The following is a 27,344-nucleotide window of genomic DNA, read 5'->3' as shown; positions in this document are numbered from 1 at the left end:
TAGGGAGTCTTAGGTATATCCAAAGTGGATGCTGAAGCAGTGAGACATTCATGGGAACCACAGAGCTGAGGATTCTGGACTGTTTTCCTAAGATAGAATAAACTAATCCCATCTTCTTCCCACTATTGTCACATAATTTAGCTGTAATATGTTCTGATGCTTCATAACTATATTATACAGCAGATGGCTCATGTGACATGGTGTTGTAAATAAAATGATGCTGAGAAAAACAGCTCAAAATTCCTTTTGCGTAAGCTCAAAAAACTGTGTGGCATCTGCGATTTAATCTCCACCTCAAGGAAATGTGGAGTAAGAAAACACCAACCTGGCTTTGATTTCCTGTTTCTGAGACATTTCTCAGTTGGAAGTTTTTGCACATTCTTTGTTTCATAGAGTCATAGAAACAATAAGGTTGGAAAAGACCTCAGAGATCATCAAGTCCAACCTGTCACCCAACACCTCATGACTACTAAACCATGGCTTCAAGTGCCACGTCCAATCCTCTTTTGAACACCTCCAGGGACGGTGACTCCACCACCTCCCTGGGCAGCACATTCCAATGGCTAACAACTCTTTCTGTGAAGAACTTTCTCCTCACCTCAAGCCTAAACCTCCCCTGGCACAGTTTGAGACTGTGTCCTCTTGTTCTGGTGCTGGTTGCCTGGGAGAAGACACTAAGCCCCACCTGTCTACAGCCTCCCTTCAGGTAGTTGTAGAGAGCAATAAAGTCTCCCCTGAGCCTCCTCTTCTCCAGGCTAAACAACCCCAGCTCCCTCAGCCTCTCCTCATAGGGCTTGTGCTCGAGGCCTCTCACCAGCCTCATTGCCCTTCTCTGGACATGTTCAAGAGTCTCAATGTCCTTCTGAAATTGAGAGGCCCAGAACTGGACAAAATACTCAAGGTGTGGCCTAACCAGTGCTGAGTACAGGGGCACAATTACTTCCGTGCTCCTGCTGGCCACACTATTCCTGATGCAGGCCAGGATGCCATTGGCCTTCTTGGCCACCTGGGCACATTGCTGGCTCATGTTCAGCCAGCTCTCAATCAGTACCCCCAGGTCCCTTTCTGCCTGGCTGCTCTCCAGCCACTCCAACCCTAGCCTGTAGCGTTGCATAGGGTTGTTGTGACCAAAGTGCAGCAGCCAGCATTTGGACTTGTCGAATGCAATCATGTTGGACTCCACCTATTCTTACTCATTTTGGCTCATCACCGATAGGAAGGTGGATGAGGAAACAATTGTTTTAACTGAATATAGGTACAGGATGGACCTGAAGCCCTATGCTGGCTTTTAAAAAAAATAAAGTAAAAAGAATCAATTTTTGATAAACACAGCTAATTATTAAGAGAGTTCATTAACATACAGTGGGTATGGCATTGGGAAATCATGAAGACTTTAGGCCATTTGTGCTTCAATGTACAGCAAAGGGATGAGGCAAAAATCAAATCCAGTTTCCAGAATGACAGAATTGCTGCAAGTCAAACTGGACCCTCTAGTGAAAAAAAAAAAGCTAATTTACTTACTTCTTTACTCTTAAAAGATTCCCCAATGGCATAGGCATCTTTAAACCTTCTCAAGACAGAATTACCTCACAGATCTTCATTAATCTCCAAGTTTGACATCTTAAAACCATTCCCTAAGCTCTAAAGTGAATGCTGGGTGGAGGATAGAGTTTGGTGTCTTCATTTACTGAATTGTTAATTAATTCCTTTCGAACTAGGCCACAAAGAACCTGAGATTTGCTTCCTTTTCTTGATCAGTTTTCTGGCTAATCTTACCACATGGAGCTTCCCCTGTTGAAGAATATTACAGAAACATCCACAGCCTAAAAAATGAAATTTTGAACTGTATCTATTCTCTGCTTAAGAAAGCACTAATCTTTCTGAGATGGGCTGCAATTTATTTCAATCATTCTAGCTTTCTTACCACTTCACATTAGCTGGGATGAAAATTCAACTCTTTTCGTATGCAAATGAAAATAACTGCTCTATAAGTTCTTGGAGATTCCTTTCCTTTATGTTTCAACTACCTGGTCCAAGTTTCTATTTTAAGCAGAAAGAATAACTTAAAAGACTGCCAGCTATACAGTTAGGGAAACATTTAATTAGGTTCATTTTAATATCTGTTTTAAGACGACTCTGAAGCATTTTAACAGCCTGCCTTTATTACTTCAGAATCAGGGGATTTTTTTGTCTGTTTGTTTTTTTACAAGTTTCTCTTCTCCTTACTTAACTCTGTAAAGTAATTCAGTAAGGTCTTGTAATCTGCTGTTGGCCTCAACTCATTTTTCTTTCTGCTGAATGCCTGGGAACTCCCCATCACACAAAGTTTCTGGCAATTGCAAGAGTACTGTCATCATTTGCTTAACCACTGCCCATAAGTCATCATCAGGTTCCCTCTGCCACAGTCACACATTACGGCAGACCATGACCCACCTTAAGGATCAATCTACAGTGCAGCCAGGACCATCTAGAGCATTTTAAGAAGAGGCATCTGAAAGCAAGTCTCTCCTGGCAGGAGCAAATATGTATGATGTGTGACATCAAAAAATCTCTTGTGCATCACCATCACTTGTTTATAAAGAATCTCTTTGATCAGGCAAAGAAATGGACTCAGAAAGGACAAGAGGAATGCATTCAGTGTCTAGGTTATAAACCAGCCAGCTTAATGATTGCATCCATTTTAGCTTTAGATGCTGAGACTATGTTTATTATGTGCAGTAAGAGCCTGAGGAACCATGGCAGAAATTATGCAGTCTTAATAGATAATGAAGAAAACCCTGCAAATCAAATTAATTCCTTAAAATAAAATTTAAAAAAATCTGGTTCCAGCTAGAAGGCAGCAAATGGTTCAGACCTAATTTTCTTTGTAATCAACCAGTATTGATCTTGAATATTTCATCAGCACTGGAATTACAATGGTATAAAACCTAAGTTAGAGGAGTATTAAAATACAGACATTAAAATTTAACTCTTCAACTAAAATAGTCCTAAAGTGTTCTAGATGTTTGGGGACTAATGAGACTGCAGTTCATGCTAAACATAATTAATTTTGAGGAATGGTTTCACAGCCTCACCCTTTCTACCCTAAAAATTAATTTCAGTGGCTGTTACATGATTCAACCTGAATGTGTGCAGAGAAGGGCCACGAGGATGATCAGAGGACTGGAGCACCTCTCCTATGAGGACAGGCTAAGAGAGTTGGGGTTGTTCAGTCTGGACAAGAGAAAGCTCCAAGGAGACCTTATTGTGGCCTTCCAGTATCTGAAGGGGGCCTACAAGAAAGCTGGTGAGGGACATTTTTAGGGGTTTGGGTAGTGATAGGATGGGGGGGAATGGATCCAAGCTAAAAGGAGGGATGTTTAGATTAGGTGTCAGGAATAAGTTCTTCACCACAAGGGTGGTGAGGCACTGGAACAGGTTGCCCAGGGAGGTGGTGGAAGCCCCATCCCTGGACCGTGTTTTTAAGGCCAGGCTGGATGTGGCTCTGGGCAACCTGATCTTGTGGAGGGTGTCCCATGGCAGGGGAGTTGGAACTGGATGATCCTTGGGGACCCTTCCAACCCTGAAAATTCTGTGATTCTGTGGGATGCACTTGTATGTACAAGTGTTTCTATATGCAGCTGTCCAGGCACTTTGTAGTGATGGGATTTTGAAGGGTTACCAACTGAATGCCTGAGAAGACATGATGCTCAAGATTGGTGCTTTTTTTTCTTTCTTTCTGGATTCTGTTAAAACAACTGGATGCTACCTTATCTCTAGACGTGATCAGGATTTCAGCTGGGATTAGTGGTGCAGCACAAGACTCAAGAGGCATTTCTAACGTTGGAAAAGTACTAGTCAGTGAAAAAAATAGAAGTGCAGTAAGAGAGTTCGCTTACTGATACCTAATATAGTTCTCTATCTGTTACCTGCACCTTTTAAAACTAAATTAATTTCTCAGGAAGTGAGAATCCTCCTACACATTCTGCCACTAATTATAAAAATGCCTTGGTGTATGGGTACTGCTGTAAGTGCAGTTATCTACTGCAGCAGGTAATCATTCATCTTATCAATGATTCCGAATTCCAGTTTCACTGTGGAGAATTGGTTTGTGTCTCACCTTCCATAACTGATTGCACACACTCAGTTGCTGGGGAAAAATATGCTTCACTCTTGAAGTTTGGAAGTACTTACATTCATGGGGAATTTTTCTCAACCCACTTGCTGTAGCAATAAATATCAAGTTTGAAAAGTTGGTTCTGTATTTTAAATGAGTAACTCCAGGAAATGTATCTTTTTCTCTGCCTTGAATAACCCAGTTCTAACTTTCTCCAATACTTGTGCTGCAAGGTGAGTAAGAAATCCATACAACATTAACTGAAAATGAAAATGGTAAATGAAATAATACCTCAACAGCTGCCTTTGCTCTTTCAAATTCTTCCTCCAAGGAGTGATTTCTGGAGAGAAGAGGGGCTCCCCAACGCTGCTCCTTAGTTGATCGTGCCTGAAAAATACAATAATCAATCAGAAAAGGATGATATACTCTCTGCCACAGTTCTGACTCATTTCTGTAATTGCCTTGAGCCCCAAATGGCCTTTTTTGGGGGCAAAATTGCTTCAGTCCTGGCACGAATTCCTCTGAATCCTTTTACACCATAGCACAGAGACTGTTCCTCATGGGAAGCAGAGTTAATTTAACTTTTCCAGACTTCACTTTTCATTCAAGATGTGTGAAAGATAAGGAAACATCCAGGAAAAGATTGTGAGAATTAGACTACAAATGGATCAGCTGACTATTATATGTAAGACTTTCACCTTAATTGTTCCTTCTCCTGTGTCGTGACTGTGACAATGTTTTCCACTCACTATGCTGCAGGAAGAAAACATCTGATTTTCCATGTACAATTTGTGGTTTTGTTGCAGGTTCTGCTCTGGGATCAGACTGGAGAGACAAGTTTGCTATGGATTTTGCTAGAAGGACCTCCTTACAATCAGCAGCTCTCTCTTCTATGCTTTAGAGGAAGTACATAACAAGTTTCTCCCTGTTCTTTTAATAAAAACATCTTGTTGACTTTATAGTTTTTGCACAAAAGGCACAGTACAAAAACAAACAGTATTCAGTGATGGCATAGAAAAGCACTAAGTGGCCTCATCTTGCTAACCAGAGCTCTGACTGCTAATCTCTTCCCTCGTGTTTGTCGGAGGTTAAACTCATTAGCCATTTGCCTGACCATGGTCCCAGTTGCATTAATTTATGTGATTATATTTCTGATGACTGCACATGTAATATTCAGTTGCAATGAACCACATTGCTGAAAGAGTAATTTTGCTCACTTCAAACTCCTTGGGTTTTATCTGCAGTGCTGGGATGAAACATTTAATTACATTCCTGGGTTTCCACATAAGTAATGTACAACGCATGGTCAAAACACATAGGTCTCTGTGTGTAAGCACACAGATTGCTACCAAGGAAGATGACATTGGTTTGTCAATCTAGCCCTTAATTTTCTGTTTTGTTCCTCAGGTAGAGACTGATGAGTGAAACGTCTGTTGAGTTGATGAGTCACAGCACAGTTGATGTGAGAAGCATGTGGTAGTGGTGGGCAGTCCTGTACTTTGATGCAAGGACAAGAAGCAATAGAGCATTGGTTTGGCTTTCACATCTACTACCTCTGGGCCATGTTGGTTGGAAAATAGTTTTGTTTGTTTGTTTGTTTTTTGTGATGCCAGTAAAGGATTTCACATTGTAATTGAAAACATTCCAACCCCCAATCCTATAGCAATGCAGCTATTTGGCTGATCAATAGAATGCAGGGCAGAAGAGATAACTGGTTCAAATCATCCATCTATCTCTATGTGACACGACGGTATTTGTGACTCAGCACCTACAGGGTGAAACTGATGTTCCAAAGAGAATGAATTGAAGTTGTCTGGAATATGTCTTTGAAGAAGGTGCTTGGATTTAATAGCAAGCTATCAAGGGGCTTTAATCTTATCACTTTGTTTGTAAATTTGCTTCATTGCCCTCCTCATTTTTCTTACTAATTTTAGTTTTGGTTTCCAGCTATCACTCCTTTTCCAGTTGTTTTAACCACTTTCCAGTATCCCTTTCATTTTCTCTGTAGAAAGATGACTTTAATCAGGTTCAATTGTCATTGAAATGATACAAAGAGACTGAGATCCTAAATTATCTTGTTATGAGGCATTTTATTCAGATTTCAACTTTTTTTCCCCCTCTTTTACTCTCTGCCTTTGTTTTTTTACAGCTTTATTCTTTTTATAGCCATACAGCTCACCAAATGAACCCTATATTCCATAGCTGTCTTGCCATTTCTCTGTACAGAAATCAGGTGATCTCATGTCTCTCACTAATTATTTCTGCTGCTGTATGCTCTTCTGGTCACAGTAATGCACAGGGAGCACTCATGCTGACAACCTCCTACACTCTGAGCCATAGATTATTTTGAACTTGTCTTCTAGCCTAGTGTTGTAAGTAGGGCCTGCATTCTTGTTCTGAAATGTGTGACTTTTCAAGTGACTGTATTGGAATAGATATTTATGCAGACGTCTTGGACACCAGCTCATTTTTCTGACTTCCTTACCTACATTTTTTTCCGTTCTACTGTTGCATCCTATCCAAATTTTCTCAGGAATGGCTGGCACATTTATTTTCAGATCAATACTATTGAAGATCATGGTTACTCTCTGGAATCACAGAAAGACTAGGCATTTACAATTCCTAGTAAATAAACAGTGTTCTCATGGTGTTAGGTTAGCCAGTTTTAATCTCTTTAACGGCTGCTTTATTCATATTGCATGGTGGTTATTTAAAAATCAGAACATGGTGTGTAAATTCAAACATCTTGCAGAGTATCACACAGCAACACTTATCAACCTGACCTGTAATCTGATCAAAGAATTAAATCTGGTTTTCTTGACACAAAACTCGTTTGATAGACATTAATTATGTTCCCAGCCTTTTCATTATTTATGAGCTGGCTTTTGCAAACTGTTTGATTACTTCTGCTTTTTAATCTTTTATTTTCAGTGACTGCAGTTTCCTTAGGTCAAGGACAGCACCGCAAATCATGATCAGACTGAGCAGTACTGCAGAAGGGGAGGACAAGCTTGTTGGGGGAGCAGACAGGTGAGGGCAAAGAGGACAAGAACCACAGGAGTTCCCCCCTCTGCCGTGTGTCAGAGTGTATACATTGCCCCTACATAATCCCCACAGAAATGTACTTTCTTTTCCACTGAATGAACATCCAGAGAGAGAAAAAAAAGTATTACACAAACCCCACATATGCTGCATTTGCAGACATACAATGCAGAGTCATATTCTCAGTTGCAATACTCAGAAATTAAAGACTCCACACATAACAAACATGCTGCCCTTTGCTACTGCAGGAAGAGAGAGGATGGGAATGGAGTGCCAGCACTAGAGAACTTCACATCTCCAGGTGGTGATGGGGTGGGACTCTGCAGCTGCCTCCCTTAAAGGAAGCCCTAGGTGGGGTGTGGGTCAGGGTGGGATGGGTATGTTTGAGGCATGGACGCTCTGTGTATGCTGTGGTTTGATATGCTCACCACTCTATAATGGAGGTGCTGTAGCTGATCACTGGCTGCTGTCTTCAGGGACAAAATCTTCCATTCCAATGCATCTGCACACACTTTCCTGTGCTTGTAGCCTGTTTATGTGCTGTTGGACCTTAACTGTTGGTGAGAGGCTTAAATTATAGTCTTAACTTTTGAGCAGGTGTTCAAATTATGAGCTAAATCTGTCCCTTTTAACTCTTCATTTCATTAGAATAAATGGCACATCTAGGGAGAGCCAGGGCCAGTCTTACTGTGGAGATCTGGGAGAAGTGGGGAATAAATTTTACATTCTAACTATTATTGTCCCAAACTGCAGATTTCTAAGGTTTACAGGCATTATGCCATGTCTTTGTCTAATCATGCTGACATATTGAATGAGGTTTGTTTTTTTAATGTATCAAGGGTTTTGAGTATGCATTCTAGGTGAGAAATAAAAATAAAATGCCCAGGGAGGCATTAGAGAGTTAAAATGTGAGCAGACTTTCTGTATATGCCATTGAATGTATTATCTCCCTCTGCGGCTTGTGATTATAAGAGAAAACAAAATCTTCCCCAAACCCCAAGCACTGTAGGATATCTCAGCACTAATCAAAGCATAACAAGGAACTTTCCAGAATGGCAGTTTGCAGAAAGAAAAAAGATACCTTCGGCCAATGCAGTTTAAATGTTAATAGGTAAATATATGTTGTGAGCAGAATAGGGAGAAGCAAGATGGCCACATCCAATGACAGCAACCATGCTATTTTCTGTCCCAGCCTTCAGACACATTGCTTTCTTATTAATACAAAGCCTCCCTTTGTGATTTTGTATTGGCATAAGTGCTGGTAAATACAGGATTTTGTTAAGAAGATTGCATATTTTTAATGAAAATATGACCTAGTTACTTAGCATTTCACTTTGAGGAACTAAATCTATTGTGTCAGAGATGAGTGATGAAGGTGATTGTTTGGGAAAGTGCTGATAGAAAACTGCAGCAAGTTTGACAAGATGAAATCTTTAGGGTATGGCAAAATCTGTTGCATATGCAAAGGTTACCTAAAAGAGGTAGAGAAGATCTAGGGAGGGCAAAGTATGGGAAACATATGCTTTGATAAAAGCTCTAACGTGATTTCTTTTACAAGCAGATGAGGAATGCAGTCAAGAGAGATGAGCCTGTTTGTTGGGAACTGATAACTTTGATAGTCCAAGTATAAGCAGGGGGAAGCAGGAAGTGAATGAAAATACTAAATTTCTAAGAACACTACCCAGAATAAGAATACAATTTCACTTTGGGTCATTTCTCTGCACTACTAATTACCAGTTTAATGACATTTCATGATTTGAATAGATCACCAGTTTGACAAAAAGCAGCTTATGTGAAAACAAAACACAACATGAAATGTACCAGAACAACAGAGAAGAATTTTATACTCTGCTTCTTTTTCAAGTTGGCTGATTCAACTTCACTTTATTTTTTTTTTACATGTATTTTTAGATACAAGTCATTTTACAAAGTAGTTTGAAGCCTCAACTGACTGAAATTATACTGAATTAAAAATGTGGATTTTTTCCTCTGCAGTTATCGTTAAATACTAAATTTGTGGCTGCTTTTACAGAAAGCCACAGTACTTAAATTATGTGAATGCCTACTTGATTTACACACACCTCAGCTGAGCACAAACTTCCTGGCATTTAGATCTATTAGGCTGATGAACAGCCTCCTAAAATGGGGTTAGAAATACTTAAAGATAAACTGGGCGTAGCATGTGCAAACAGATTGTCCATCTCAAGTGGATGATATTATGCAATAGATCTTTCCCATTACTAAGTTGTATAAATTTATTGCTCAGAAAGGAAAGATACCATGCATACAAACACTGGTAGGCTTTCCAAAGAGAAAAATAATTCAGCTTGCAATGTAGAGATGGCAGGTAAGTAAAGAAGGCTTGTTTCCTAAAGCAAAACGCAGGCATGGGTCCTGATAACTGGGTTCCATTTCTGCTTTCACCCCAAAATAGTGCATAATCTCAGAAAAGACCTTTGATATTTTAGTGTCTCATTTTTCCATTTTCAGCTAAGGCTATTATTTTCCATTCATTTCCAAATTTTCCATCTGGCAAAAAGTTTTGATCTCCAGGCATAAAAATAGGTGTGGAAGAGGAGAAAATTATTTTCAACTAGAAGTTAATCCACCAAACAGCTCTTCTCTTTCCCCTGCCAGTGGCATTGGCTGAAATTGAACATTTTGTGTTGAAAAATAAGAAGCAGGTGAAAGGAAAGTGTTTAAGTGACCTGATCTGTGTAAATTGATAAATGTATGTTTGTACATAAATATGCACACATACATATCTAAAACCACACAGTTCTGAATAATCATGTCCAAAATGTCCTGTCCAATATACAGTGGGATAGTGAAACAGGGCAAATCTACAAATGTTCAGCCCAGAGCCCTCCAGTTCCTTTTTCAGTAGGAAGAAGTCCTTTGACTACACTACTCTCCTCTGGAGATAAACTGATTATGAACATTGGTCTAATGATTCCTTCTTCTATTCTTTGGCCATTTCCCAATTCTGGGGACTCCTGTTTGACCAGGAGCTCTTGAGAACAAATACATTACAGGGATAGAGAACCATTAGATGTTTCAATCTCAAACTGAAGGAAGGGAAAGGAAGATGATGTTGTAAATTGTAGTTTGAAGTCTTTCTCTCTGTACAGGAAGGTCACAGTTCACTGCACTATTAAACTCTGTTATTTGTCTGTATGAATCTTAACTGATGGTCCTGAAAATCTCTCTTAAATTGCTCTTCCAGAATGTGAGGGGTTAGCCAGTGGGACAATGCCTTTTTATTGTTAACAAAACTACCAAATCCTCTTACCTGTATTGCAGGTGCAAGTTCTAATTCTGATGCTGAATCAGAATCCAAGGCACTCTTGACATTAGTCAGCTCAGACTGTGATCTGTTTTCTGTGGACCTAGAAATAATGCATTTATATACTCATCACTGCACCCTAGGACATGCTGCCTTATGTCTTTCAGGTTCATAAGCACATATTGGTTAGTTAGGTTATTTCTTTTAGTGGAATTGTTTAACTTGCAATTATGAAAAGTGCCTGGACCCTTCTCAGTGCTCACACTGTTACGATTTTCAGTCGCACACAGGCAACAGTTAATGCAACAGAACAGAGCCAGGCCAGATTCACCAGGAGAGCCCTGCATACATATCGGCATGACAGAAGTATAATGGAAAGAAGACTGCTTCTACCACTGTGCTTCTATTTCATTGATAGGCAAAATGAGGTTAGGCAATGACACAAGACTGTAGCTTCAGTCAGTGTCCAAGAATCAAACACCACTTTGCTGAACTTCACCTTGACGTATGTGCATCTTTGTGTGACAATATCCTAGCATTCCTTCTTCCTAGAAAATGAAACCCTGTAGACCAAAACCAAGTCAGCTGAGAAAACTTGGGCAAAGCTCTAAGTTAATGAACTACCCAGACAAAGGGAGGGTTATGATACAGGATAAGTATCATTTGGTCAGAAAAGTGCTTCCAGTGTATGAAAATGCTAATTATGGTTGTGCATAATATAGTGAACGAGTGTTGCTTACATATCAGGAAGGCAGCAGAATTCATCTACATGAACTGTTCCCAAAAGCAAAGTCTAATTCTTCCCTCATTTACATTCTCTGCACTGTAAGATGCTGTGTGGAAGAAGCAGTACTTGGCTTGGATATTTTATCTTGCCTCTTCCAGTTATACACAGAAATGCTGTGCTCTTGTTAGCAAACCCAAAGTATGCTGGATAGCCAGTGACTGTCCAATCACTGTCAACATTCCCTTTTTACTCATTTTACTCACATTTGCAGTTGGTTTTGGACCAGTGCATGCCTCTGTAGAATTCTCACCACCATTTATTTAGTAATTGCACCAGCTACTTTTCAGAGCATTGAAAATTGCTGGCAAGCAATTACTTACTTATGATACATTGTCCAAAATGTCTGCTTGAACACATTTAATGTAATCATAACAGATTTAATGATATGACCTGTACTCCAGTGAGCATTTCTATGAATTGAGAAAGCTGGGCTGCAAAATATTTTTGTAAGGAAAGCCAAAAATTGTACCATAAAAGCTCTTTTGATGGAGCTCTAGATGATGATGATGATATTCGCTCTGTAGAAGGGTGGACCTTGCTACTCCTTTCCCCATGAAAACTGACATCATCCCATTTCTCTATCTGTGTCTGAATATCAACTGAAAAATAAGAAAAGAAAACACAAAACTTTTAAACTGCTGCAGAAAATTTATCTCCTCTGTTAAATGCAGGTTATAGAGAAAATGTTGTGAAAAAAAGAGGCTGTTTCAGTTAAGGTCCACTATAAGGAAATGTTGGGCACCTTTCTAGCTGATCACCTGTGAAAATATCTGTGAATTTACAACAGTTTTCTAAGTATATTGCCTTTCATGGTCAGAATGTCAGTGGAAAGACTGATTTAAAATCAGTGATGTGGATGTTATTTAGAGTTGTTGATAAAATTACACTATTTGATAGTTTGGGATATTTTTAATCTCCTAATTGTAGTTAAACTGTAAAAATAAAACTACTTTTAGTGACTACCATTTAAAAATGACTGTAGGAAACTGATATTATTCAGTCACATGTTGGACTTGCTTTGCAAAAATCAGGTGTTCAGCTCCTGCTTGAAGATTAAGTTCTCTAAAAGAATTGCTGTACTGATGAAGGGAAAATTTGCTACCTTGGTAGAAATTACATTTACCTTGCAAATTTCTCAGTTGAGGTGCAAGTAATTTAGTTTGGATGGAACTAAATTAAATTCACCTTTCCCAAAGCTCATCTATAGATCATGCTTGGCAGGATATTGAGTTATGTTTGGGATTTTTATTTATTTTTTGGGGGTCTGTATAAATATAGCTCTTTTGACAGGAATGTTCTGGGTTTGTTTATTTTTCCCCTCTCGTATGCATAGATAAAGCAGTGTTTACAAAGCTAATGTGTGTGCCTGACACCTGCACTTCTGCAAAGGACATCACATATGAGCTGCCTCTGATTTGTGTCCTTTGCCAATTTCTCAGATTCCCCCTATAGATTTTTCTACCATTTTACTCCCCCTAACTGTATTATTTTTCTTTTTTTTTTTTTAAGAAGCCTTTAAAAACTTTGTTTGCACATTTAGTGCCAACTTCATAGGTAAAATTTGCAATAGGCAACATGTGTCCAGGTTCTAATTTAGAATATATCTGATCGTTTATAATGTGGAGCAAAGGTTAATGTGCAACAGAAATTCTGATGTTGCTCCTTATTTTTCATGACAGTAGCAAGGAGAAACTAGTGCTAAGCAAGGCTATGTAGCACTGGTAATACAGCTACACTCTTACCTAAATCTAGTGAAGACTTGTCTGAAACTTTGACAGTCTGCACTTTCTGCTCAGTATCCACACTGATAAGGTCAGACTTGTCTGTCTTCTTTCTGTGGGTTGAAGCTTTTAAGCCTTCACTTCTTGATGGATTCTCTGATTTCTTTGCTTTGTTTTGGGTTTGTAAGACAGGTTCACTAAGATCCAAGAGATCCAGACCTGTTGATAATACTTAGAGACAAAATGTTAGAATTCAATGTTGGTTTAATTCAAATAGCTCACTTTTAACAATTTGGTTTAATTGGGAAAACCCCCAAATTATTCATGTGTTTCTATTTGACTCAAGTAGATGTCTATGTCCTGGTTAAAGATGATAACTAGCATTTTCAGATAGGAATAGGGATGTCAGGTGCTTAGCTGGCTGTAGTTTTAATAATGCTTGGTTTGCACAAAAGGCTTTTCCTCTGAAAATCTTGTGGATATCTTATGTCTTAAGGCTGTGGTCTTACTCCACAGAAGACTTTCTTACACTCTAAGGGATCTCTGTACAATTGAGATTCTAGATAAGATTTGGGTTAATTTTGTGATTTATCAAGCAACAGCTGCTTAGGGCACTACTGTTGTGCCACATATTGCCATGGAAAAATCTGAAGGGTAGAGAGCTTCTTGGGTGGGCTTCTTGGATCATAAAGGAATAATGGCATAAGCAGTTATAGTTTCTACTGTTATCACTGTTTGTCTTTTGGGAGATAAATATTGAATGTATAAATTTCTATTTCTGTTAGAGCTATATCAGTATAAAATTAATGTTCAGTGTCAGTTCCTCATTTAAAAGCTGTTTAAAGGGTAACATTTAAAATTCTCTAGCGCATAGAAGACAGAAAACCTCCCTCTTTACCTTTGTTTCATGAGGCAGGTGTTTTTCACAGATCAGTTTGTATTATCTCTTGCAGTGTTTTTTCTGTGTTCATGGTAAATCACAGGATTTCATCAGTTTTCATAGAATAAGGCATTTGTATTATTTTATTGAACAAATTCAATTATCCCTCCCCTCCAGTCTGATATTCAAGGCAGATATATGACCTACAGATACTTACTTCTCTACAACAAACACCACTCTTAAATAACCTGAAATATTTCTGTTCAGCTCTGTAATCCCTCTAGCTACATATAAAAGGGTAAAAAATATTATTTACAATTGTTACTTAATTCAATGTTCCAATTTCTGTCATTAGTACTTGCATATTACTTTAGACACATTAATTAGATGTGAAGATAATCACCCAGCTGTCAATTATTCATTTAATAATTTCCATGTATATAGATTTTAATTAAAAGGTTTCTAACAAGCCAAGTAATTTTATTGAGATAGCAGTAGAATATAGTAGTGCTATGCTGCTTTTATTGTATTTCAGCTGATCTGCTCAACCACTTTGATTATCTCTGCACTAATATCAAATAGGAGGAGGCCAGTTTCTAAAAACACTTCCAAAGCACAATGTACTTCAAATGTAATTCAATGTAATCTCAAAGGCTTTCAGGTTTCACTCTTATTTTTTATTATCTGCTCTCCTATCTTATTGCAACACAAAGGAACTGAGAAATGTCGTAGATCCTTTCACTAATAAAGTGTCTGAACTCACCCTGGATGTTTGATATCTCTTCCCTTTTCTCTGGCATCTCATCTAAGTTTTTATTAATGAAAATCCTTCTACAGTAAAGCCAGACTAAAAGTTGTCTTCCCATAGGCTAAAAATTTTCACAACCAAATACTAAGAATTGGTCAAAGTGGTATGTACTCTCTGTTGAAATTAAACTAAGTTCCTTCTCATTCCAGTTCAGAGATCTGCTAGAACACGTGTGATTTGGATCACATCAGATTTGGCCTCAAATGTAATCCACAAAATTCTTTCTACTGATAGATCCTACATTTATAATTGAAGACCAGCTTGTAGTTTTGTGCAAATAGTAACAAATCAAGAAATCACTTCACAAAAGTGTACCATAGTTAAGATATAACTAAAAAGGTTTCTGTCTAGTGAGGGAGAGTAAAGAATTTTGTTTACCTGCAGTGTTTGATGTTACAGGCCTTGCAGCAGCTTCTGGTTTAGTTTCACAGAGAAAGTCATCAATGGAGGGGCTCAGAAGGGGTCTGCTTTCTTGTTGCTCATTCACCAGCTAGCAACAAAAAATCCCAGGGTCACAGAATGTTGTTGGGATGCAGAATTTAAGGAAATAACACATATTCTCACAATATCATGCGCTTTATTTTTGATTGTGAGAGAGTAAAATACTGCAGTTACAAGATGTACAAATAGCTCTGGGCTTAAAATGAAAAGCTTTAATCACTCTTTTGAGGGAAAATGATATTCTAGTTTCATAAACTGCACAAAAATAAAGCAGCAAGTTTGATTTTTCCCGTAGCAATTATTGCATACTATTGCTTATAGGGCTAAAGTATACAAGGCCTGATACAACTCCCTTCAACTCAAGGGGTGAAGTTGGCCTTCTCTATCACCAGGAGACTAAGCAGGGCTTTTTTAGTATTTAGAAATGATCTTTATTTTTATTTTTTCCCCAAAAGTAGCATGTCTCCCCATAGGGCTTCCACAAGACCATTTCATCTATCAAATATGTATTAGCCCATTAAACAATAACCTGCTGAGACAGAAAACACTTCTCTGCAATACAAAGACATATGAATGACAGTGGATGGAGCCTGGTGAATGTATGAACTTCCTGTATGAGTGTTGACTGTGTGAAGACTCATAATAAAATTGTCATTTATGAGCAGTTTTCCTTTTTTTTTCATTTTTTTTTGGTTTGGTTTGTTCATTTGGTTTTGGGTTTGGCTCCAAATTGCAATTACATGAATGCATTGCTTTTTCTGTTACCTAAGAGAAATCTCTATTACAGGCTATTTCATGCATTAGGGATCAAAAAGACAAAACAGTAAACCAGTCTCAGAAATAGAGGTCTCCTCTCCGCAATCTACCTCTGATTAGAGGTAGATCTTTTGCCGAGCTGGATGGATGTCTGATGGTGTGGCCTGCATTTACTTTATCTTTAATAACATGAAAACATGTTTTCCCTCTGTTTGTTGCTTTCCTGTGGAGCTATTTCAGCTTTGCTTTTATCCTCTCTACTCTCCTTCTCTCCATTCTGTTCTCACTCTTTTTCTGTTGTTTGATTTTCAACATTTTCTCTCAGATTAAATTTAGGATGCTAACATGGATTACAAATAAGATATTTACTCATCCCCATTTTATGTTTGTTAACTACTGGCATTCAGCTTACTGCAGTAGCAGCGTTGCCTCTAAAGTTATTACAGCAAAACAGACTAGATTTACTGCTGTTCAGTGCTTGATTTACGTACTACAAAGCTGCAAGAAAATACTGGAACTATTGAAATGAAAGTCCATTGTTTTGATGAATCAAATGTTTAAGCTGATGCTTAATGCTGACAGACTCTATAACATGTGCACTTGTTCGGTGCCCAGCACCTTACAGCTTTGCACTGAAATACCAATTTACATGAGTAACATAGAAGACAGATGAGTGATTGCCTGCCCAACTGTGTGTAGCAGAATGTGCAAATGTGAGCACTTAATTTAAAAATCTGGCAGTGCTACTGTCCCAAACTCCAATTCTGCATATGCTAAACCCAGATTGCAGACAAACCTTACAAGTGACTTAATCCTGTGGGCTTTTAACTCTCCAAATTGATTGTCCAGGGTGCTGTCTCAATCAAGGCACAGAAGTTACTTGCTTAATTAGGTAAATCTCAATACTTGATTGAAAATTACATTTATACCAGCTGTGCACCATTGAGTTCCATTTTAGGTGGCTCTACCATACCCACGTTATCTCTTGGTCCAGAGGACCTTCTTTTTCTGTTTATGATTTGATGACTGTGCTTACTAATTTCTATTGGTGGAAAAAAGTGAAGGTGGATGCCTAGTTGGTTCTTCTCCAAGCTACTTTTAATATTTTACAAGTTTCATTATGGTCAGATAATAGTACAAATTGCTTGAATGCATTCCATTCTAGGATCAAGCACTGGTAACAGCTCTTGCACTTTTTGCAACCAGTTGTATATTTCAGTAAAAGAGTATCCAGCAGAATGACAAAGCCTATGGATTAGCTAGATCTTCAGTGATCTCTTCTGTGACCTACTAACAACATAAAGTCCTACACTATTTAGAGGGGGACAGGAGGGAAGAGGAGGTTCTACAAGAATCACTGTAAAGGCAAAAGCTTCACAGGAAATATTCTATTTCTGTATCTATAAGAATGTATCAACAGAGTACATTATCATGTAAGATTTGGATGCTGATCAAGTTTATATTATATGGGAAGTTCACTATGTTACATGGAAATTTTCTTTAATAGGACAGAATGTGAGAAGGAAAGAATGAAAAATGATTGTGAGAACCAAGACAGCCAAGATCACTCACTGGAGACATTGAAGAAGAGAAAATCTGGAGGCTAACAGGAAGGGGAATTTACTACTTGCAGGGGTAAGAATATTCTTTCTGGGAAGACCAGACTGAGAGTTGTGGAGGAGGAGATTAGAATCTACACAGACCAGAATTTCTCCAAGGTTCAACTGAAGTAGCAGGTAGCAGATGTCTGCCAAATATTTTTCCTTTTCAAAGCTAGTTATCACATCCCTGGAAATTTCTTTATTATGTTTATATAAGGAAGATCTGCTTAGCAACAGACCTTTATTAGTTTCATACCAGCAGTGTAGTGTTCAAAGTCCCTTGATAAAATGCTACCATCAGGCTGACAGAAGACTGGTGATAATGCCCACTTCATCAATTTTGCCAGCAAACATCAGGATTTCAATTTTGTTGTGTTGTGTCTTTTCTTCTGCATTAGAAACATTTTTATTTAATTATAAAGCAAATGCCTTCCTCTACTCTGACTCATCTTGTGAATACAAACACTGCATCCATCAGAGATGGGCCACCTGAATGATCAGAGGAGTAAATCCCATGTTTTACAGGGAGACTAAACGAGTTTGGCTTGCTTAGGTTAAGAAAATGTAGGAATGTAATTATTCTTCATGTATATATAAGGGGAAAGGGGTCAGATGACACTGGAGGAGGAAAGCTATTTCAGGTTCAGAGAAAGGCTGGCTTGACAAGAAAGATATCTAAACTGGCCATGAATAGATCTGCTCTGGAAATTAAACCAATTCTTCTAACTTTCATAGCAGTGTAGTATATACGAACACTATGGGGATTTAAGGTAGGAAGACCCAAAAAATCTACTTACTTAAAATAGCTTTTGATGATCTTTCCACATGGGTGTTTATGACGTGATTGCTTTTGAGAAGAGGACTCTGTCCCGGAGGACCCCTCCCTGTCCTATGTCCTATGTTCCTGTGACTAAGAACTGGAGACTGTAGGAGTGTCTTATTAAAAGGATTTTCCCCATGAAAATCAATCTGCTTTTAACTGAGATATTTGGGTCAAAACAGATAATAGATATATAACCAAGTCTACCAATTATCAATATTAGAACCTACTAGAAAAATATGTTTTAGACTTGAAGAACACATTTTGTAATGGATCAAACCTTAACAGGTGGAAGAGTATCATGAGCTGATATTTTGGCACAAGTAAGTAGGTAGTGGGGCAGGTTTCTGGTATTATTGTGTATGCAATGACACTTGGTAAGCCCCCAGTCTCACACTTTGACTTTCATTTTTCTGCTTCATGTATTGTACCAAATTTATCCCTGGTTTAACTCTGCTCAAGTTATTAGAGCTATGTCAGGCATGAATTTGGAGTGCTGCTATAAAACATTCATGAGATGAAAACTATTATCTATATTAAAGTAATAATTTATGGTTTTCAAGCACCTTTCAGGGTGAAAATCACAGAATGCGTTAAAACATTCATGAATCAAACCTGGCACCATTGCAGAGCTGAGTATTATCTATCTGCCGCAGATGAGAGAAGGAAAGTGAAATTAAGAAAGCCACCTAACACCAGCCAGTGCTGGAGGAAGCAGAGCTGGGAGCTCGAGCCAGGCAGCTGGTGCTGCACCACCGCACAGGATTTATCTGTGCAATATTTGTACACACGCCAAGTGCTGTAGACTCCGCCTGTGAAAGCGTTGATTTCTGAGCACTAATTTAGCCAGCAAGTGCCATAAATTCTCATAATGTCTCCAAGAACTTAATTTTTCTTTATAAAACAACTTTAATTAAGGAAAAGGCCCCCACACTCCTTTTGCTGAAGGATATCTAAAATCTGTGGAGGGTGATATTCTCTACTACTAATACATCTGAAGAGACTCATCCATAGTATAAAAATACTCCTAAATTCAAATTAATTTTCTGTGACTGATTTATGCAGCACAACGCAAGAAGATGTTTGTTTTTCTCATCCCAGTAGTGCTATTGGCATTTTTTCTTCCAAAAAACATATATGTGGGGGTTTGTGACACTTTAGGAGAGATACTGGGAGCATCATCTGATGGCTGGTATCAGACCCACTGCTTAATTGTGTTCAAGGCAAGAATTATTTAGCAGTGATCTGAGACAAGGCACGGAGGCCTGGTCTGGCATTTGCAGCTGCTGTCCTGGAGACCTTGTCTGCCCTGTTTTACTTCAGCACAGGCTGGGCATTCCCACAGCTCAGGGTGCTAAGAGGAACCACCTGCTTTTCATTTTCTCTGCCCTGTCACCTGCCCCATCCCCAGCTGTCTGCATTCATTCAGTTTATTACCTGCAGCTGCTTTTGCTGCTCATTTTGCCTTTCCTAGGGCTTTGCTTTGGCTCGTTGTCTCCCTGCTGCCCTCAGAGTTGCTGTGGGAGGAGAAGATGGCAGCCGCGGTGGAGGTGGCAGTTCATGGTGTTTCCCTTTGTGGGCCATCTTCAGGCCTGAAGTGTAGGTGGGAGCCTCGTGAATGGTTGAAATCCTGAGTGGGCTTGGGTGTGTTAGGGCTGGAGGGAGGGAAACCGTTGTGGAGGAGATGCAGTGTTGGCCCCTTGAGAGGAGCAGTGGCCATGAGAGGGATTTCTTCCTTCTAGCCAGCACCTACTCTGACATTAGCTTCTCACAGTCAGCACCTCTCTCTCTGCCCTGCAGTCAGCCCTAAATCCTCCTCAGACTTGTTTTCTCCCCTTTTCCCCACAGAAACTCACTGCTGGGTAAAAAACCTTCCCAGAGCTGTGGCCCCAGGGCCTGTCCTCAGGCCTGACGCTGCTCTGGGGAGACTGCATGGGGCCCAGCAAAGGCCCAGCCTCCACATGGTGTTAGTTCTGCTGTCCTGTAAAAACTTGGTTTCTGTTCATCTTCAGGACCCTTGGCTTGTAGTTTCAATGTATGTATCTCTTGAAGTGCTGGTAGTGGTTTGTTTTGCTATGCCAGAGACAATGTCAGATTATGTATGTAAATAGCAACTCCTGTGGCTTTGATTTTGCTTTGCTCCTGAGCAACATCTTGCATTATAGTAAGAGAGTGGTGAAATAGCTAGGAAATAGCTTGAATTAAAAGGAAAAAAAAAATAAAGAAGGGGGAATGGGGGTAGGGTAGAAAAAAAGGAGCAGACAGTTGTCAGGACTCTGTTGTGATAAGTTTCCATAGAACAGATTTGTTTGGCCTTAAGGCAGAGGAAGCTGGAGCGCACCTGGTGCTCCTGGGAGCAGCTGAGGACCAACTTCTTACCTAGTGTCACGTTTACAGTTAATAATGATCACCTGCACAACCTTCCTTGCTTATGGCTACAAGTTCTTTGTCCATTTTCTTTCCCTAGGGCACTGGGTGTGTGCTGTGGGAGTGCTGGAGTGCACTGAAGCTGTCAATAAGGTATGGTCCTGACATCCCATTTTATACAGTCTCTCAGTGCACACCTGGTCTCGATCTGTTTGCAGTGCACAATGTCTGCTGCTTTGTTTCTTTTTTCCTTTCTTTCTTTCTTTTTTTTTTTTTTTTAAATGTTAGTAGGGCATAATGTAATGCTAGTCTTTAAGATAAATTATTTGGAATCTAAATTGGGGGGTTCCAGTCAGGCATAGGCAGCTAATTAGCACCTATGTTTTGAGCACATAGTGAACTAGTTCTCTTAATTTAAGTGCCTAAATTCCCTCCATGTTCAATGGGGAGAGAAAAATGTCTAGAAAAGCAACTCCAGAGGGACATCCTGCCTGCCTAATTTAGGCTGTCCCTCAGGAGGCTCTCAAAGGCACCTAGCTTTCCTACTGGTTATATATTTAATTTATTTTAGAAGGACTGGTTCAAGAAGCACCTAAAATTTGGATGTAATAATTTAGTTATGTTAGTTGTGTTGGTTTCTACCCATTTTGTCACCTGAGGCTGATTAAATTATTCAAGGCATTAATTTAGGAAGTCCCAATCTTGCAGTGGGTAATCCCCTGTACAGTTCAGCAGCAAAGCTGTTTCTGGGCCTTTACCCCTTTTGCTCTACTGCCCACTCAGTGTGCTGGTGAGAGTGTGGTTGGTCTGCTGATTGTATCAGTGAAATGATCTGACCTAGAAAGCTCAGGGCATGGTAATGAACATGTGGTGATGGGCATGGGAGAAAGCAGGAATTTTTAACTCACAATTTCCACATCAGAAAATCTATTTTTGAACATTAAGAAACTTGTCTGCTGCTTGGGTCAGACTGGGCAAAGAGGTGAAAGAGTTAGATCAGTTTGAGTAGTTTGTAAGTGTTATACTGTTCTCTTAGCCAGAGGTATCTCTTAGGCAACAACTAACTTGAATCTCTAATTATTTGTATCATACAGAACAATGGTTTCTTGATAGGTTCTCTGCACACATCTGGCACATTGTGATCTTTGATAGCACTTACTAGGATAAAAGGAAGCAAATAAATTAATTTCCATTACCTAGCTATTTCTGAAAACTGGTAAGTGGGAACCACAACTGGAAACTGAGGTTATTGTTTTCAATAGCATACCAGGAAGTACTAGCTTGACAGTTGTCCGTGGATTGTTATCTTGGCAGGGTAAGAATTGGAAGATCTCCTTTTCTGCTTGCTGAGGGAGGTTTGAAAAGGGAACTCCTGACAAAATTCCTAGTTGTCTTGTATAAATTCAATTTGCATGAATTATTTTTTCTTCACCTTTTTTTCCACCTTCTATTTTTCTCCCCTTCACTTTTCTAGCATGTTTAGAAATATTTAACAATCAAAATGAGTATCTCTTTATCTACTATTGTATAGTAAGTGCGATCACTACTTGACTTTTTGCTTCATCCTTGTTCCAAGGTGACACTAATTTATCTACCACTTAGGGTTGATTTATGTCCCAACAAAACTGATAGGCCAGACATATTCAGCTTTCAGAAGAACAGAGAATCATTTCTCAGGGCACAGAGTATAAGTGACTTTCCCCTAATGTGATTTGAGAGCTCTAAAACTGAGATAAACTCATTTTAGCCTTCTGCAAAGAGCACTTTGGTGTTGCTGCCTCTCTGAAGACTAGTCTTGCTCAGCAGGTGATAACTGGTACTCTGCAGGAGTAGGAGGAAGTCTGTGGAGTGGCCTGTGAATCAGAGGTGACAGTATCCTACCTGAAATCACACAAGCCAAAAGACCCCCTAGGGCTTAACACAAACAACTGACAGAGGGCTTGTGTGAAGTCAGATGTGTGAGGATTGCTATAGGACTGTATTTGGTATATGAATTCAAATGTCAGCTATGTTGCTTAAAGCCTGTGCTTGATGTCTGAACCAGTAAATGGTAACATGCTTCTGTTGCGTCTTCATAAACAACAGTTGCATTGCTTGGTGGTAATGCTTGCTATGACCACTGTGTCACAGCAGCATCCTGCCTGTGCTCCTAAGAGCTGCCCTAGACACACCATGGTGTATTGTTGCAAGGTGGAACTAAATATCTCAGTTCACCATCTCCTTCCCTCTGTTCCTCTTGGTCTGGCTAAAGAAAGCTAAACTTGGGAATTGTATCCGGCTCCTGTATTTTGGCCTTGCTCCAGCAAAGCACTTAAGAGTGTCCTGCAAAACTCAAGGTTAAGCATGAGCTTAACTGTCTTGCTGGATCAGAGCCACGGGGGAAGGGGAGGAGGGGGAAACTTACTCTTGTCATATTTTGACTATGACAGTTTGGCCTTTACTACTCTTATAAAAATGTGATTTTACTGTAAATCAGTATGCACTAGCATCTGTATGGTCTCTGCCCTTTTAAAGCAAAAAGCTGTTTACTAAAAGTGTCTCCCTTCTGTAGCTATTAGATGGGTTTATCCATTTATTTTCCCTCACTTGGCTGTGCATTGACTTTGCAGTGTTACCCTCTGATTTGTGCTTTATCCTTCCTCCTTCCTCATATTGCTGTATGAGGCGGAGAACTAATGTACAACAGTGATTAAAGACAGAAGTCCTCATCGTAGATGTTTAGAGATCTTTGAAGCAATGTAGTCACAGAAAGATTAGAGGAAGTTCCTTTAAAGAAATTGTTTCTGTAATATCAGTTTATGGAAATGTCTAGTCAGTACTTCTAAAGTGGGCTGCCAGATAATTGAAGGACTAACAAATTTGGCATGTAAATTTGAGTAAATGTAGGTTGGGAAAGTCTTGCAGGACAAGAAAGCTACAGCATCCAAAGATATCTGAGGAAGCCCTGGAGAAATCTATACTGTGGGAGGCAGTACATGTATCATGACAGTATCCACAGGGAATAAATGGTGACTTGTGATGCTAGATTCTGCTTTCTGAATCATTCACTGAAACAACTTCTGTCTGTTAACTCCAGCTGAAGAGGAAGTCAGACATTGAGAACCATGGTTCTCAAATGATTTTAAATAAGGCACAGAGGACAAATTAGGGGAGTCCTGCTTCCTCATGTTGCAGGAGTCATATTTGTACTCTTGCAGCATGTCTGGGGACAACTATCATGATCGTCTACAAAATATTAGAAAATTATTTAATGTTTTTCATTAGCTGAAAATAAAGAAGGCTATAAGGCCCTGGGCTGCACGTGCACATTTGTCATGAACCATCAGTTGGCAAAGATAAGTTCCGAAGTTTCAGCAGTAGAATATTGTATACAGCTTCATGCTCTGTTCTGTATGGTACATAATCAAATGTCAGTTCAGATGAACAATTCACAACTGCTACCTCTTTAAGATCAAGTCTTTATGCTACAGCAACATGAAGACTGTAAAGGTTAAGATGAGAGAACTAACAATAGTATAAATGTATTGTGGTTTATCACAGAATTTAATTTGTTTAAAGCTTATGCCATTCCTACTGATCCTCAACTGTGTTGAAAATGCCCTTCATTGGTTTCCCATACCACAAAATTCATCTTTTACTGTACTGTTGCAAGGCAAGAGTGGCCAGGAGGCTCGTGTGAATGAAAAAGGTGCTCCTGGACTTACTTGGCGGGGGTGGGGTGAAGTGTTTATAAGCAATGGGGACAAGAATGGGTGGACTACAAGAAGTTGTCCAAGCAGCCAGTGATCAGGCTAGGAAAAAGGGCAGATAGAATTAAACTTGGCTAGGGACATAAATAGGAACAAGAATTTCTTCAGGTACATCAGGAGGAAAAGGAGACTAGGGAAGAGAAGGCTGAGTTGTTCAGAGACTACTTTGCATCAGTGTTCACTGGCAAGGGCTCTAGCTGTACCACCCAAGCTCCAGAAGACACATCTAGAGAGTGGGAAAAGGAAGGTCTGCCCACTGTAAGTGAAGAGCAATTTCTAGACCATCTAAAGAACCTGGTATCCAACAGGATTCACCCAGAGGTCCTGAGGGAACTGGCAGATGAAGTTGCCAAACCACTGTCCAACATATCTGAGAAGTCATAGCAATCTGGTGAAATCCCTGCTGACCAGAAAAGGGGAAACATAATCTCCACCTTCAAAAAGGGAAAAAAGGGACTTTTAAAAAGTGTTTGTAGGGACAAGAGGAGAAGGAATGGATCTCAGCTTGAGGAGGGCAGATTTAGACTAGAAATTAGGAAGAAATTCTTTATAGTGAGGGTGGTGAGACACTGGAACAGGTTGCCCAGGGAGGTCATGCATGCCTCCTCACTGGAGGTGCTAAAAGCCAGGTTGGAGGAGGCCTTGAGTGACTTGGTCTAGTGGAAAGTTTCCCTCTCCATTGCAGGGGCTGTGGAACTAGATGATCTTTAAGGTCATTTCCAACTTAAAACATTCTATGAATTACTTTGAAATCACACAGATTCTTCTTGTTCTTTCTGTGGATTTTTCTTTGAAAACAAAGTTCTGTGGTATATCCAGAATAAGGCTGTGGTTTGGATGCATTACTGTGGGAAGTCAGGGGCAGCAAGTCAAAATTTCTTCTTAAGTTACACAGCCTTTCACTGTAGGGATCTGCTGTGTGGGTTTGCCTTGTTTGTGGTCTGTTTTTTCAGATGGAAGAGCTTGAAACTTGGAAGCCCTTTGTGAATTGTTTTGGAGTTGCAGTTCAGTAGAACAGTCTCACTGTACAAACTTAAAGTTTCCATAAATGAAGAACCAACACATTGAGGACATGGTCTCAAGCTGTGCAAGGGGAAGTTTAGGCTCCAGGTGAGGAGAAAGTTCTTCACTGAGAGAGTTGTTAGCCATTGGAATGGGCTGCCCAGGGAGGTGGTGGAGTCACCATCCCTGGAGGTGTTCAAGAGGGGATTGGACGTGGCACTTGGTGCCATGGTTTAGTCATAAGGTCTGTGGTGACAGGTTGGACTTGAGGTCTCTTCCAACCTTGGTGATTCTGTGATTGCTCGAAATTAATTCCTATTCATCAATAACTTATGTATTACACAGTTTAACCCTGGTTTTTAACATTGGTTACAAAATATATTTGTCCAAATCATTCTGTGCTCATACACATTTAAAGGCCTTTTAAAATGTATGAAACAGTATAGTTTTGTTTTTTTTTTTAATAATAATTATTTTATTTAAAAGATTACACTATCAATTCCCCTGGTAATTTCAAATTAAAAATGTTATTTCATGGAGAATGTATTTCATTTCTGTGACAGGAAAATCTGTATAACTTTAGGCTAGCAGCCAATTTATGACTTTTAAGCATATTGTCAAGGCAACTTTATTATACTCGTGAGACTCTTTCTACTGAAATTATGCATACTGCCCTGAAAGCAGTAACAGAGCTGAGCAGTATTTAACTTGGAGGCAAAGAATCAATTGGTATTTGCACTGCTAAGCATGCATTTATGGAGTGTCTATTTCGCTTGGTTTTTTTTTTTACTTTTATTGTTTCCACCCTGTTCTAATAATAGGAAAAAAAAAATAAATAAATGTTATCTGTAGGGCTTAAAAACTGTCCCCTGCTAAATGTCTCAAAAGTCTTACAATAAATCAAACAACAACAACAAAAAAAGAAACCTAAGGAAGATATTGCTAATAAATTTATCATGAATCCTTTAAAATAATATAAAAAATATGATCTCAGACATAGTCCTCCTAAAATGGCTGAGGAAATTGCCTGTGCCCTCAAAGGGGAGATTGGAATGTAGAGTGAATTACAGTAGTCCAAACTTATTTTCTTTATCTGAAATTGCCATGCCTTTTTGCCTTTTATAAAAATTAATGTCAATTAGTTAAAATTTAGTTAATTCTGGTTTAGAGTAGTATAAAAGAGAACAGAAGCTAATTAAACTTACTTTCTGTTGTTCTAATGCTGTTTAGGAAACATTCACGAAGTGGGCTCTAAGTCAATGCAAGTCTAATGTTAAGAATGAACATTTTGATCCAAATGGTTGATTCCAATGGGACTGTTAGCTTTTATATAGGAATCTTTGAATTAATGTAGTGAGTTCTTGATGCACACACCAAGAAATCTAACAAAAGCAGTGGGAGCTGCATAGTAGCTATCTTTACTCTGTTTCCTTTATTCAATTGAAAGGAAGCACTTGACAGATCTCCTGTCAGAGTTAAAAAAACAAACCACCAGACCTACCAAACAAAACAAACAACCCAGAAAAACCTGGAACAAAAAAAAAAAGCTCAACAAAACAGCAACAAAAAATAATTGGTGGAACTTGGACAGTGGAAATGTTTACACTGTTCACTCGTAAGCCTTAAACGTGTTTGGATCAACAAATGGCATGCAGATGAAATCCACACTTAAGAAATAAACAAAAAATTCCTTCTCTGAATTATGATACCTCAGACTATAAAAATGCCTTAAGCATCTCATGGAGCTCATTGGGGTGTAGCCATGAAACATCTTTTTTGGCAGCTTGCGTGTTGTAACCTGCAGTTTTCATGGGACAGGATGAAATTCAGCCTGTTTCTTATCATGTTATCTCAATTATTTTTTTTCAGCTCATATTCTAAAACCTAAGTGTTATGTAAGTTTGTTTCTTGAATTCTAAGCAGTCAATACCAAAACTGTGCTCTGAGCAGTGTCTGTGTAGTTTTTGTAAACCTGAAGCATGCATCTC

At 39.1% G+C, this 27,344-nt stretch overlaps 1 protein-coding gene across 6 annotated transcripts in view; it reads right to left on the bottom strand.

Moving 5' to 3' along the window:
• PEX5L (peroxisomal biogenesis factor 5 like) overlaps window positions 1–27,344 on the bottom strand; it is a 123,214-nt gene that overhangs the window by 12,836 nt on the left and 83,034 nt on the right. For 4 of the 6 annotated variants that reach the window (XM_054166312.1, XM_054166313.1, XM_054166314.1 and 1 more), the window contains 5 exons: window positions 14,999–15,110; window positions 12,954–13,163; window positions 11,681–11,810; window positions 10,431–10,527; window positions 4,388–4,483 (listed from right to left, as the gene is read on the bottom strand). In XM_054166312.1, coding sequence (XP_054022287.1) covers window positions 4,388–4,483; window positions 10,431–10,527; window positions 11,681–11,810; window positions 12,954–13,163; window positions 14,999–15,110 — 645 coding nt within the window. The remainder of the gene's footprint in view (window positions 1–4,387; window positions 4,484–10,430; window positions 10,528–11,680; window positions 11,811–12,953; window positions 13,164–14,998; window positions 15,111–27,344) is intronic. The other 2 variants (XM_054166315.1, XM_054166317.1) reach the window with 1 other exon arrangement.

The sequence above is a fragment of the Dryobates pubescens genome, chromosome 13 (genome assembly GCF_014839835.1).
Source record: "Dryobates pubescens isolate bDryPub1 chromosome 13, bDryPub1.pri, whole genome shotgun sequence".
NCBI lineage: Eukaryota > Metazoa > Chordata > Aves > Piciformes > Picidae > Dryobates > Dryobates pubescens.
Note: the sequence above shows the minus strand (reverse complement) of the source record. Positions and strands in the feature narration are given on the sequence as shown.